General features: G+C 41.0%; 1 protein-coding gene across 2 annotated transcripts in view; it reads right to left on the bottom strand.

Moving 5' to 3' along the window:
* Positions 1-582: 582 nt before the first annotated feature.
* Positions 583-13,677, bottom strand: part of LOC306919471 (uncharacterized protein) — a 30,539-nt gene continuing 17,444 nt past the window's right edge. The window contains exons 4-5 of one of the 2 annotated variants that reach the window (XM_079532241.1): positions 4,224-4,586; positions 583-1,836 (exon numbers count right to left, since the gene is read on the bottom strand). In XM_079532241.1, coding sequence (XP_079388367.1) covers positions 1,478-1,836; positions 4,224-4,586 — 722 coding nt within the window. In that variant the 3' untranslated portion in view covers positions 583-1,477. Of the gene's footprint in view, positions 1,837-2,895; positions 4,587-13,677 lie in introns of those variants that run through there. The other variant, XM_079532240.1, reaches the window with a different exon arrangement.

The raw sequence follows: 13,677 nt of genomic DNA, 5'->3' as shown, positions 1-13,677 counted from the left end.
GGACAGGTGCTCAAAGCCCACGAAACGGCACATCTGTCGGATTTTGGGGTGGTCTTTTTGTGGGGATCCCTCGTGCCATTTCACACCAGAAATGTAGTGCATTGGATGTCTTATTCTAATGGGGAAAGGTGTTTTACTAAAACTAAAATAAGCAATAGGCCTGCGTTCTCATTACCATGTAAAAATGAAAAGGGCCATGTTGGGCAGGCCATTAAAACATATATATATTGTATTTTCTTTTTTTTTTGGGGGGGGGGGGGGGGGGGGGGGGGGGGGGGGTGGCAGGCACCAAGACGCTACGACCCTCACCTCCATTTACCATTTACCAAGACCCAGACATACTAAAACACCCATTATGAACAAACTGATGTATAATGTATACACTATTTAATAGAGAAAATAGCAGATCTACAATTGTTTACCTATATATAATAAATGGGTGCCAAATACATATTTTCTACGCCATAAATGTCTAGACATTTCCACCAAACCTGTGGATATCCTTGTCATTCTGGGCATAAATAATACGTTGAATATTTGCATGATAAAGCACACACAGAGGACTTGTAGTGATGAAACCTTTATTAAACAAATTAAAAACATATAAATACAGTACGTATTGTATTATGAACGACCCGCCAACAGTATGACTTTTTACATTGATGTACATTGAGTATAATTTGTCAGGATTCTGTGTTCCTTGTTCTCTCATTCTGAAGGGATCAAAGAAAGAATATGTTTTTGTGTTTTGTTTTGTTTTGTTTCCTTGTTTACCTCGAATGTCTGGTTTAGTAATGTGAAATAAGGCTGAAACGAGACTAAGTTACACTTTTTGTTCACAGCACACACCTGATATTATTGATATTAAATAATGATGATGATAGTTAAATAGAATCGTTTAACTGTGATGCATATGTGGCTTTGTTATGGTCTGAAGGTACATTATGTAAGATGTAGCAACACCCCTGATCTACACAAACCCAGCAGCTTGTGAGCACTTTACTGCACCATCATTTTCGCCTGTATGAGTCATCATGTGTGATTTTAGATGACCCGCCCGAGTAAAGCCTGTACCGCAAACTGTACAAGAGAATGGCCTTTCGCCTGTATAAGTCATCATGTGTGTTTTTAGATGATGCGCCAGAGTAAAGCCTGTACCACAAACTGTACAAGAGAATGGCTTTTCGCCTGTATGAATCCTTGTGTGGTTTTAGCTGACCCGCCTGAGAAAAACCTCTACCACAAACTGTACAAGAGAATGGCTTTTCACCTGTATGAATCCTCATGTGTGGTTTTAGCTGACCCGTCTGAGAAAAACCTCTACCACAAACTGTACAAGAAAATGGTTTTTCGCCTGTATGAATCCTCATGTGTCTTTTTAAATTCCCCTTTAGATTAAACATTTTTCCACACTCTGTACAATTAAATCTTTTCTTCCCTGTGTGACTCCTCTTGGAGTCAGTTTGTTTCAATGAGTTCAGGTCCTGGGACAGCTTGGCTCCTCCCACATTTTGTGTGTTTTGTGTGAAGAGAGGAGCTGGTTGTCACTAGTTGGTTGTGATGTTCCACAGTCCTCTACATCAGCCTGTGCTTTCATGTGTACAGTTGAGGTGCCGGCTACAGGCTCTGTCTCTCTGTTTTCATCATCATCTTCACTTTTCACTGCTAGTAATGTCAACGCTGATCCACCAGCCTCTTGTCTTTGAAGTAGCTCCACTTGTTCATCTTTAATCTCTGGAGCTTGTGGTTCCTCCTGGACCAGACTGGAGCTCCTCTCCTCTTCAGGTGGAACCTCCTCTTTACACACAGGGACATGCAGGTCTAGGAGCAAAGGCCCTGCAGAGTATTAAAAAATACATCCAGATTAGCTTGTAGAGCGACTATTTTCGGTGCAAAGGATACATTTGGCTTTACACTACCTGACCTACAAGCAAGCTCACAGTGCGTTGTGATGAGACACACTGTGGACTTTATCTTTCGGCAGAGCGAAACTGTCGTCAGAACTTCTTCTGTTCGGTCATGACTGTCGTTTTAGGTAATGCAACACAGTTGTAAGAACGAGACGGCATATTATCAAATGTAGCATATTTGTCATTTACACTTAAACGCCTCGTTTTGAATGATGTTGATATGGTGCTGCACTAGTATAGCCTTTGCGTTATTGATATGTTTGTGGTCTGGTGGCTGGAATTTTGTTGCATTTCAAAAACCACTGCTTGCAAATTATGTCTCATGATTACACACCTAAGTAGCCTACCACACCCGGAGTGAGCATGTTTTTGGGGGGTTTGCGTTCTTGTATTCTTGTTATCGGACCCTACAAACCATCCCGCGTGCTCAGATCAGTCAACGCAGGGAAGCTGGAAGTTCACTAAAAATGCTGGGACAGCATGTGGACGCTCTACACATCCCAAACTCTTCTCCCTTCTGGCTCCACAACTATGGAATGGGCCTGGGCAGGCTTAGTGGTCCAGGCACCTTGGCTGGTAATCCAGCATGACAGTGTGCCGCGGGTTCGAGTCCCGATCCCGACAAACTTTACTGTCTGTCTTCCCCCATCCCTCTCCCTGTTTCCTGTCTACCTACTGTAAATCTATCAATAAAGGCAGAAAAGACCCAAAATATCTAAAAGGGGAAAAAAATGACGTAACTTAGATAGCATTTAATGTTGACATTGCACTCTATAGTGTATACACATAGTTTCATTGTATAGCACTCATTCTTGAGATAAGGGACAACACTTTTTTCAAATCAGATTTGTTTTTAAAGAAACATTAAACTCAAATGGATGTATTTGTAGACACAGGTCTCAACTACCAATCTTGAGAAGGAACAGGTTTTTCGTGTAATATTTTTTTATGCACTTCATAACTGATTCATGTCAACTCCGTCAGACACACTAAAATCCCTTTTATTTTAATTTGATAATTTCAACAATAATATAAACAACAATTATAATGGCTTTCAGTAGGCAAGTTAAGTAATACAATTAATTTAATATTGTTTTGTTCCAATATCACACTATTATGAAATATCCCATTTCTCAAATCCTTCATTTGCAACCTCTACTTTCAATATTATAACAAAAATACCATGTAAAAGAAAAAAGCATCATTACGTAGCATTTCAGTTGGTGTTTCAATACATAAGGACAAAATATTTGACATCGAATCATCTATTTCTTTGGAAATAAAACAAAAACATCATGTGACCAACGTCTGACGGAGTTGACGAACATCTGACGGAGTTGACAAGTTGAACTGATTTAGGTTCTAGACCACCTAGGATCTTGATTCTGGTGACTAATCCCACATTTTCAAGGATGAGGAATACAGTGGTACTATTTAGATTTGCCCTGTGACCATGGCAGCCATTTTTCAAAATGGCCGCCACCTGCTGTTATTTTACAATAACTCAAGTTCTACACCACCTAGGATCTTGATTCTGGTGACTAATCATACATTTTCAAGGATGTGGGATACATTGGTACTATTTAGATTTGTCCTGTGACCATGGTAGACATTTTTTAAAATGGCCGCCAACTTTCTGTTATTTCCCAATAAGTTCTACACCACCTAGGATCTTGATTCTGGTGACTAATCCTACATTTTCAAGGATGAGGAATAATGCAAGCTAAAATAAAAATAGAATTCCATCATGTTCAATAGAAAATAAGATCCATACACAAGATACAAATTAAACTCCACAAGGAACTATTAATGTGTATTTTATCCAGTCATGTTGATATTGTCAGATCATACATGTAATTCCTCTGCTTTTGCATCATTGTCATCCTGGATTAGACTGATTTATCATTGTGACTTAAACTAAAGGCTTTTTGCCTGTATGAGTCTTCATGTGTCTTTTTAGATGACTTTTGGAAACACAGCCTTTACCACATACTGTACAAGAAAATGGCTTTTCGCCTGTATGAGTCATCATGTGTCTTTTTAGATTACTTGTGTTAACACAGCCTTTACCACACACGTTACAAATGAAGGGCTTTTCCCCTGTATGAATCATTGTGTGCCTCGTCAGTTTTGTCTTACGATTAAAACAGTTGCCACACTCTGTACAACTAAAGCGTTTCATCCCTGTGTGACTCCTCATGGAGTGAGTTTGTTTTGATGATTTTAGGTCCTTGGACAGCTTGCTGCTCAAAGACAGTCTTTGTCCTTCCACATGTGTCTTGTGTGATTTAAGTGTGTTTAAAGTTGACTGACCTTCACTGGTCTCCCAATCATCACTGTCTTCAGTGTCAGATTCAGAACAGTGTGAAGAGAGGAGCTGGCCGTCACTAGTTGGTTGTGATGTTCCACAGTCCTCTACAACAGCTTGTGTTTTCATGTGTTCAGTTGAGGTGCCGGCTACAGGCTCTGTCTCTCCGTTTTCATCATCATGAACATCTTCACTTTTCACTGCTAGTAATGTCAACGTTGACCCATCAGCCTCCATTGGTCTTTGAAGTAGCTCCTCTTGTTCCTCTTTAATCTGTGGTGGCTGTGGTTCCTCCTGGACTAGACTGGAGCTCCTCTCCTGTTGTTCAGTAAAAACCTCCTCTTTACACACAGGGAGTTGCGGGACGGCTAGAAAAAAGACACAAAGAGAGAAAACATTTCATGTTTGAACTTTGCATTTTTCCAACGTAGTGTTTCCTGTTTCATAGCTTTGGTAGTGTTGGAGGAACGTAATCTTCTCCATTTCGAAATCAAAGGGCTTGACATTCCATTTTTGAGCCTCTTGTCCTTTGGACAAGAACATTCTCACTTGTCCAAGTAAAAATTCATGTACTTGCATATTTTGTTTGTATTGTATTGAATATAATGTTGCATTTGAATAGTTACTAGAGCGGACGTAGTTGCATTTGAATAGTTACATTTGAATAGTTACTAGAGCGGACGTAGATGCATTTGAATAGTTACAAATAAGTATTAAGTGTTCAACAGAAGGTTATGACCAGGCCCGAACGCAATATGCGGTTCTGATGAAATGTTCTGATGAAAACTCAGCGGAATTACCGGGGAATTTGAACACGTTCATCTTGTAGTTTACTTTACCGGCCAGCGTGATTTATTTCTTAAGCTGCAGTGGACGCACCATGCCCCTCCCCTCATTGCTGACTAATATGTTGTGAGCTGGTCTGGACCGACTGGACGATATTATTATATAACTATCAAAAGAAGATGTCGGAAGTCCTGTCCGATTTATTTGCAGAGGAGTTGACTGGCACTGCCGAGTCATCGTCATTCAATTACTTTTAATTGGACGGGGGTTGTTGTTTGCCAACACTCATGGATTACCTCCGTTGTCAAGCCTCTGAACTTGAAGCATAAAAACAGGAAGGCGAGTGGTTTGGGTAAGTAGCATTTACATTTAGGCTACTATTGTATTTACTAGCTGGTTTAGGTTAACATCCTGAAGTAAAAAAAAAAGAGAAAAATGTGCCCACTGCGTCATTGATCGCTCCAAGAGCTGAGCACCGCGACTGTGCGAGAGAAAGCGAAAGAGAGAGTGTGTCTGTTTGGAGAGAGCGTGCGTGCATGCAAGCGAAGGAGAGAGAGGGAGTGTCTGTTTGGAGAGACTAGTGTGTGTGTGTGTGTGTGTGTGTGTGTGTGTGTGTGTGTGTGTGTGTGTGTGTGTGTGTGTAAAGTGCGTTTGAGAGAGAATATGAATGTTTTCTCATGCCAATAAAGCTCCTTTGAATTGAATTGAGAGAGACAGACAGAGAGAGAGAACCCCCTTAGCTGAGAGAGATGAAGCAGGATCCAGGGACCCCATATAAAATTGACGAAATCGAAGGTTTGACTAATAGATCTTACTTTGTTGTGGTACTTTAAGGTTTATTTAGCTTGTTTAGAGTTATTTTTGTTCCAAACACATTGATTATAGTACTGGATAACTGTCTAAAACCTAAAAAGAAAAACAAAACTGATTTTCCTCCGGAATCACAGCAGAAAAACTGAAAAACACCCCTGCAGATTCCGTTTGGCCTCAGTTATGACAAAAGAACACTACAAAAATGAAGAAAACTGAAAACAATAATTGACACAAACACTCAAACAGGTTGTTGGAAGTTTCAACAAAGATGATCCAATACTCCAGGTCTTAAAATGACACTATGTTTAGTTGATGCATGATTTGCATAAATGCAATAATGTCAAACACGGGTTTAAGATTACAATTTCTCCAAAAATACAATTTTTATTAGGACTCCCACCCGTGGGCTCTGGGACCCACTGCAGACCTAACAACATCACTGTGGTACCTTCTGTTTCCTAGACGGGCTCTATACCCATTCAGCTGTCCCTCTCTAAAGGCCACTAGAAAAACTAGAATGATATACATGCGAGTGAATAGCGAGTATCCCCCCCCCCCCAAAAAAAAAAACACGTATTCAGAAGGACAATTACAGTCACCAGAACCAAGGATGGGTGTTTTCTGTGCATCTATGATGGTTAAAATTGAGTTTGAAGTTACAATGGGGTTGTATAGGAAGGGAACTTCATAAAAATGAATATAAAATATCTAAATACTGAATGGAGCATATTAAAAACTGTCACAAAAGCCTGAGTAGACGATAACATTACCCACAATTATTTTGAAAGTGAAATATCCCTTTATGTAAGTAAACAAAACAGCACATACCTATACGGTACAACTTTACTACAGGTTGCATCTTCGCATCAAACAGTCCACGTCTCTGGTCCACCTCTGGCTGTTCCTCTGACACCGTTGAATGTATTTTGGAGGCCATCTCTCTAGATACTGTAGATCTCTCCCTGTGGTGCTCTGTGGAAATCACCAGTAGAAACAACTTGTACTTATCATTCAATAAGGGTTTACTGAACAACTGAACAACCAGGAATAGTCTGGTGACCACCGGAGAGACGGGTGACAGCCGGAATGTAGACGGCACCCGGGAGCAGTATGGGTTGGCGCCCCAGCCTGTGTCTTCCGTGAGGAGGAAGCCCAACAAACCCACGGTGAGGCCTTTAGGAGGGCCATTCAAGCTGCAAGCGGAGCCTACAGCACCACCGTTGCCCAGGTGGAGCCAGCAGCACCACCGTTGCCCAGGTGGAGCCTACAGCACCACCGTTGCCCAGGTGGAGCCTACAGAACCACCGTTGCCCAGGTGGAGCCTACAGAACCATTGTGGCTCAAGAATCCACCACTCCTGAATGAAGTGTCTGGTGCTGATTGATGATTAGAACCTTCCTGGACAGATCACTTAACCCTTTGAGTGGTCCAGTGGTGCATGTACGTTGTATGTTATTTCTTGACAGTTTCCTGGGGGGGTTCACATAGGTGTGCAAACTGGAACGATATGGACACAATTTTATGACATATTTGAATAAACAAGAGTTTTCTGCCAGAACATTTACATGGATAACTAGAGGACAATATCTCACTCCACGTCTTTGGACATATTTATTGGGCGAGTACAAACGGAGCATGGAACACATTTATTGAAATTTCATTGAAATGTATTGAAAAGATTTCCAGCACAGGATGAAATCCTGACATAATACAGATACAAACATAAATAGTCTGCATTCTATGATCCTATAGTTTACTGAGACGCTAGATGAGACGCTACACTGTCTCTCTGCATTCTATGATCCTATAGTTTACTGAGACACTACACTGTCTCTCTGCATTCTATGATCCTATAGTTTACTGAGGCACTACACTGTCTCTCTGCATTATATGATCCTATAGTTTACTGAGACAATATACTGTTTCTGCATTTCTATGTATTTATTTTACACCAGATTATGTCTTTTCTATGATAGTAGTACTAAATTGATTGATTTAAATTGTTTTACATTTACAGACATGTCGGCCGACATGTCCACTGAACAGCCTTCCGCTACTGCTGCTGTTGCTGTTGCTGCGGATGCTATTGAGGCTGCTATTTATGCTGCTGTTTCCATGGAAACAGGTAAGATAATGCACAAAACAAAATCGTGTTTATAGTTTTTAGTCATCACAGGTTACAGTAAAAACAAAAGTGGGTGAAATTAGCTTCATACATTTACTTATTTTATGGTTTTGTGTATTCCTGTCTTAGATGGGGAGTCTGCAACTCCGGGGTGGTCTAGTGTCAGGTGACAGCCGACCGAGATCCCCTTTACGGCACAGCCTGGGCGGGCCTGGGAGGAGGTGGGTGTACCCCAACTACCAAATGTACTTGAATTACTTTTGTCCCGCCTTTTGAATACTGTAAAGCTCAGGTTTACATACAGTTTGCACTGTTTGCACTACATACAACTGTTTGCTACTAGAAATGATTGCACAACTGTGTATATATTTATATATTATAATGTCAAAAGTCAATTTGATTGATTGATCTGAGGTGTGGTGGAAATAAAAAGGGACTGGCATTCACAGTTCACATCATAGTTATGCCTGCTGTCTATTCTGCACACTATTCCCAGATATTTGGTTGGACGAAGCGTTATAAAACTGCTTATAACTCCAAAATGGAAGATGATAGAAACTAACTTTTGGATGCATGTTTCTTGAAACTAGGTTTTTGTCATAAACAGAATTTTGAGAAACATGGATCCACAGAGAATGTACTGGTCGGACCATGTGAACATAATATATATATTTAAAAAATACCCTGGAATGTCTGTCTGAATCACACACAAAAAGTGAGTTTATATCATGTTGCATTTTGGAGTTGAAGATGGATCGGTGTCACTAAATACATCCATCAGTTGAAAAACCATGCTATAATCTGAGGTTCATATCTATATAATGGAAAATGTGAGAAGCTTTTTTTTTTTTGAATTATTATTATAGTCGACACCATAAGGTTTAATTTCAGATATGTCAGCGATATGTAGTCCTAGTAGAAAGTACTTTGAAAGTACTTTGTTTCACTAAAATGCTCTTTTTCCAAAGTGCTGTTTTGGGTGAAAACCGGCTGTATTCAGCTGCTTACAGCTTCATACCGGTACATTTGATCAACTCAGTTTATTTTTTCCATGATAGCAGACATGTTAATGCTTCTTTTAAGATATTGTGAAACTGAGAATATTCTATAATTCTTCAGATATGTCTCCAGATTCTAAGAAACCCCTTGGCATAACATACATGGCTCGAATCTGGCCTTGGCGCCAAGAGTGTTAATAGCTAAACATGATTATGGAATTTATGGGTTCAAACTTGTTGTGCTATACTTTTGTAGTGGCACAAGCGGAAACAACATTATGTGTGTCTGTCTTTTAGGGGACCATGAGTTACCAAACTATATTTTTATCATTACAGTTGCTGAATGACCCTTTAGTCTTGTTAGAATAATATTAATACAATATGAATTTGTTTTACCTGAGAGAGTATTGCACCACATATTCCTACGTAGTAATGTCAAAGTTGACTCACCAGTCTCCTCTTCCTGTTCATCTTTAATCTGTGGAGGGTTGGTTCCTCCTGGACCAGACTGGATCTCCTCTCCTGTTGTTCCTCTTTAATCTTTGGATGTTGTGGTTCCTCCAGGACCAGACTGGATCTCCTCTCCTCATATTCAGATGAAACCTCTTTACACACAGACAGAAGGAGGAGAGAGAAGGTAGCATCAGCAGAGCAACTCAAAGTGCTTTTGTCAACGAAAAGATGACATTTATTCTCCCATTCGTTTTGTCAGGATAACCATCGTTTAAAAGATGTCTCGAGTCTCTTCACAATGCCTCGCAGAGCAAGGTGTTGTGAGTAGAGCCCGACATCGGTCTCACCGATGTATCCGTCATTTTTGGCACCGATGCCGACATTATTTTACTGATGTGTTTTTCATTAATGTAACCTACACTTGTATTTTAGAATGTAATACGCCCTTATGAAACACGCTCTTTCGGTTTGATATTAATTCATTTCTTACAGCTGCAGAGAATGCATTTAAAAAGGCACTCCGCGCGCCGTGCCTCTGACTCTGGAGCCTAGGTAGCCCGTCTCCGGACCCCCCGGGTTGAGCTCCTTTGGACCCCTAACCCATAGGGTCCGTTCCCATCGACTTCAAGCGACGTGCTCATTTCAATACGCAGGCAGACTTACCCTCTCCAACGCGTGTGCTGCGCTGTGTGTGTGATCCGCCTCCAGCACCGTGGCTGGCTACCTGCGACAGAGGCAGGACGTAGGGACTGACGCGCAGATAGCCAGTTCCGGCGCTAGTCACACTAGTCGATACATAGCAGGGATTTTTGTCCAGTGTCCACTTTAGTTCACTTTAGTCTGGAAATGGGATGTTTTTTTACCTTTCACCTCGCTGTATGGTGTGCCAATTTAATTTTTACACCTCTGCTGCTTAGCGGACGGTGTAGTGTTGTAGAGGAGGTCTCCCCGGACATGTGCATATGTCACACTAGTCGATACATAGCAGGGATTTTTGGCCAGTGTCCACTTTAGTTCACTTTAGTCTGGAAATGGGATATTTTTTTACCTTTCACCTCGCTGTATGGTGTGCCAATTTAATTTTTACACCTCTGCTGCTTAGCGGACGGTGTAGTGTTGTAGAGGAGGTCTCCCCGGACATGTGCATATGTCACACTAGTCGATACATAGTAGGGATTTTTGTCCAGTGTCCACTTTAGTTCACTTTAGTCTGGAAATGGGATATTTTTTTACCTTTCACCTCGCTGTATGGTGTGCCAATTTTATTTTTACACCTCTGCTGCTTAGCGGACAGTGTGGTGTTGTAGAGGAGGTCTCCCCGGACATGTGCATATGTCACACTAGTCGATACATAGCAGGGATTTTTGTCCAGCGTCCACTTTAGTCTGGAAATGGGATTTTTTTTTTCTCTGACCTCGCTGTATGGCGTGCCAATTTTTGTTTTACACCTCTGCTGCTTAGCGGACAGTGTGGTGTTGTAGAGGAGTTCTCCCCGGACATGTGCATATGTCACACTAGTCGATACATAGCAGGGGTTTTTGTCCAGCGTCCACTTTATAAAGTCCATGCACTCCAGTGAATAGCATTTATCCATTTAGATAACTTTTTAATTACTTATCTTTACATCTTTACATTATTTATTTTTACACAGAAACATAATGTGTGTCCTATAGCATCGTTTAAATGCTTAATTTATAGTTTTAATGTGCAAATTATTCTTTTTTTCAATACTCTAGAGGGTACTCTTATTTTTAAGAGATCGTCCACCGGAAGTCTTATATTTGCTAGCTTAGATTTGCAAAAAAAACAGTGCCCGTTGGGGCTGGTAAGTCTGCCTGCGTATTGAAATGAGCACGTCGCTTGAAGGGAACGGACCCTATGGGTTAGGGGTCCAAAGGAGCTCAACCCGGGGGGTCCGGAGACGGGCTAGAGCCTAGGCTGCAGCAAAAAACCCTGCCCTGCCAGTGACTGTCATAAATGGAAGTCCAGCTGTCATTCCGGACCCCTCGCCCTGAGAACTTTTACATGGATGTGAAACTAGAGGACAATATCTCACTCCACGTCTTTGGAATTATTTATTGGGTGAGTACAAACGGAGCGCAGAGCACATTTATGCAACCCATGTCTCCTTGCTCACTGGGAGCGGAGGCATCCGATCTTTGGCTGTTTATACAGGAATATATGTAATTTATGTACGTTCACAGACATTCTAGGGCTAGTATAACTACTGGTAAATGTAGTTCAGTTCAGCTAGCTTAATGCTAGTTGTAGCTAAGCTGGTGTTGTTCAGAGTCTACTAACCTGCAGTGTGTAGATCGATGTCCATATCAAAATCAATGTCCAGCCGTTTGTTTTGTTTCTTTAGCAGAGTTTCTAGTGTCTCCATCTCTCTCTGGAAGAGTTTGACCATGAACTCTCCCACCGCGCTGAGGCGCTCCAACACAAACACTCTGACGCTAAGCTCCACACTACAAACATCAGCAGCGCCACGCTGTTTGTCCACAACAAACAATATCTCCTCTCCCACCGACGCTAGCTGTTCATTTATCTTCAGTCGTACAGACTCCATTTGACGCTTTTCACCTCCTTTAGGAGACATTTCCACCAAGCTTTCTGTTCCTACTGTAATATAGAATGTGTAATAAAGGCACAAATATCAACAATTCCCGAGAGGCACGACAACATGTTTGTTCAACAGCATTACCGTGGAAACATAACAACTGGCGTGGCCACGTGATGCAAACAAGTACTTCCGACCGGGTCAAAGTTTTCACGCATGCGCAATAAAGAATCCAGGCACTGTTGCCTTAATGCCTTTCGCCCCCTGGTGGTGGAGGTGTGTACCTGTCAGATAGATAGATAGATAGATAGATAGATAGATAGATAGATAGATAGATAGATAGATAGATAGATAGATAGATAGATAGATAGATAGATAGATAAATAGATAGTGTTATGACCTGGCTCTTGGGCCATAACAAAGGAGGAAGACACACAGCTGTTTAAAAGTGCACAAACCAATATTTATTTACAATATAATAAACATATGCATCAAACAATACTAAAGTATTAAGTGGCTTGTGTTAATCAGTAGATCAGTAGTGTAAGTGAGTGGATGTGTGGTAAATGTAATGTAGGGTGTTGAATGGAGCAAACAAATGCTGCTGCTCTCATGGAAGGAGAGAGAGAGAGACCTGGCTCCCAAGAGAAGACAGACTATGCACACACTGCACACAAAACGAGGTAGAGACTGAGCTACACTTCCTAACCGTCTGTCCACTGTACCAAGACATCAGAGACATGTACTTCCCTGCACGGATTACAATCACCCAAGGAGAGTTTGAAAACCACCAAATGTTTAGGCCTATAACATGTTTAAAACATTTAAATACTGGTGTTAACTTTCAAAAGTATAAAACGTCTCGGATGTATAGGCTAACTATCTCTGACAGAAAATGCACAATCTTTTATAGTCTCACAAGATAGTATTACTCAAAGTGTTAATATAACACAGCTCTGTTTACATGTTTATTGTATTGTTTTATCTTGATTGTTTTGTTCCACTTTTGCTTTGGCAATGTAAACGTTTGTGTTTATGTTTTCAAATGCCAATAAAGCTCCTATAAATTTAATTTAATTGAGTTAGGCCGGCCAACTCCCAGCCCTTTATTTATTTATTTATTTATTTGACAGGGACAATGCATTAATCAACATTTCAGTTTTCACTTCCATGTAAATGTGCCAGAGTTAGCCATAAGCTTATTTACATCTGTAGTCCCTGAGCAGGCTCTTAAAATGGTAGTAAAACTGAACATACAATGACACATACAGTACAATACAATGCAATACAATACAATACAGATAAAAGAAAGAACACAGAACACAGCACCATGCGTTGATGCCATGTGTGCATATGTGCCAGCACCCAACACTATGTCCATATAAAACACAATACAACAGATATAGAACACACTGGGACCACTGGCCAGGCAATTGATTGGCAATTGCTCAGGACCTGTGGGAAGCAAAGGCCTATAGGAATGCAGGCCGGCGGGCGGGCGGGCGGGCAGGCAGGCAGGGCAGGGCAGGGCGGGCAGGCTATTTGCACACTTTTGACAATTTGAATCCATGATGCATTGATATTAAATGGAAAAAGTACTTTGTAATTTCACTAATTTGTCATTAAAAGGAATACTTGAGCATACGTAGGCTACTTTGTCCACCACCGATAACTGGACACCAACATCAGGTAGTCTAAATTATTATCTATGTATTAGTACTAAT

This window comes from Electrona antarctica (genome assembly GCF_951216825.1).
Source record: "Electrona antarctica genome assembly, contig: scaffold_25, whole genome shotgun sequence".
NCBI classification, from domain to species: domain Eukaryota; kingdom Metazoa; phylum Chordata; class Actinopteri; order Myctophiformes; family Myctophidae; genus Electrona; species Electrona antarctica.
This window is presented reverse-complemented; position numbering and strand designations above follow the sequence as displayed.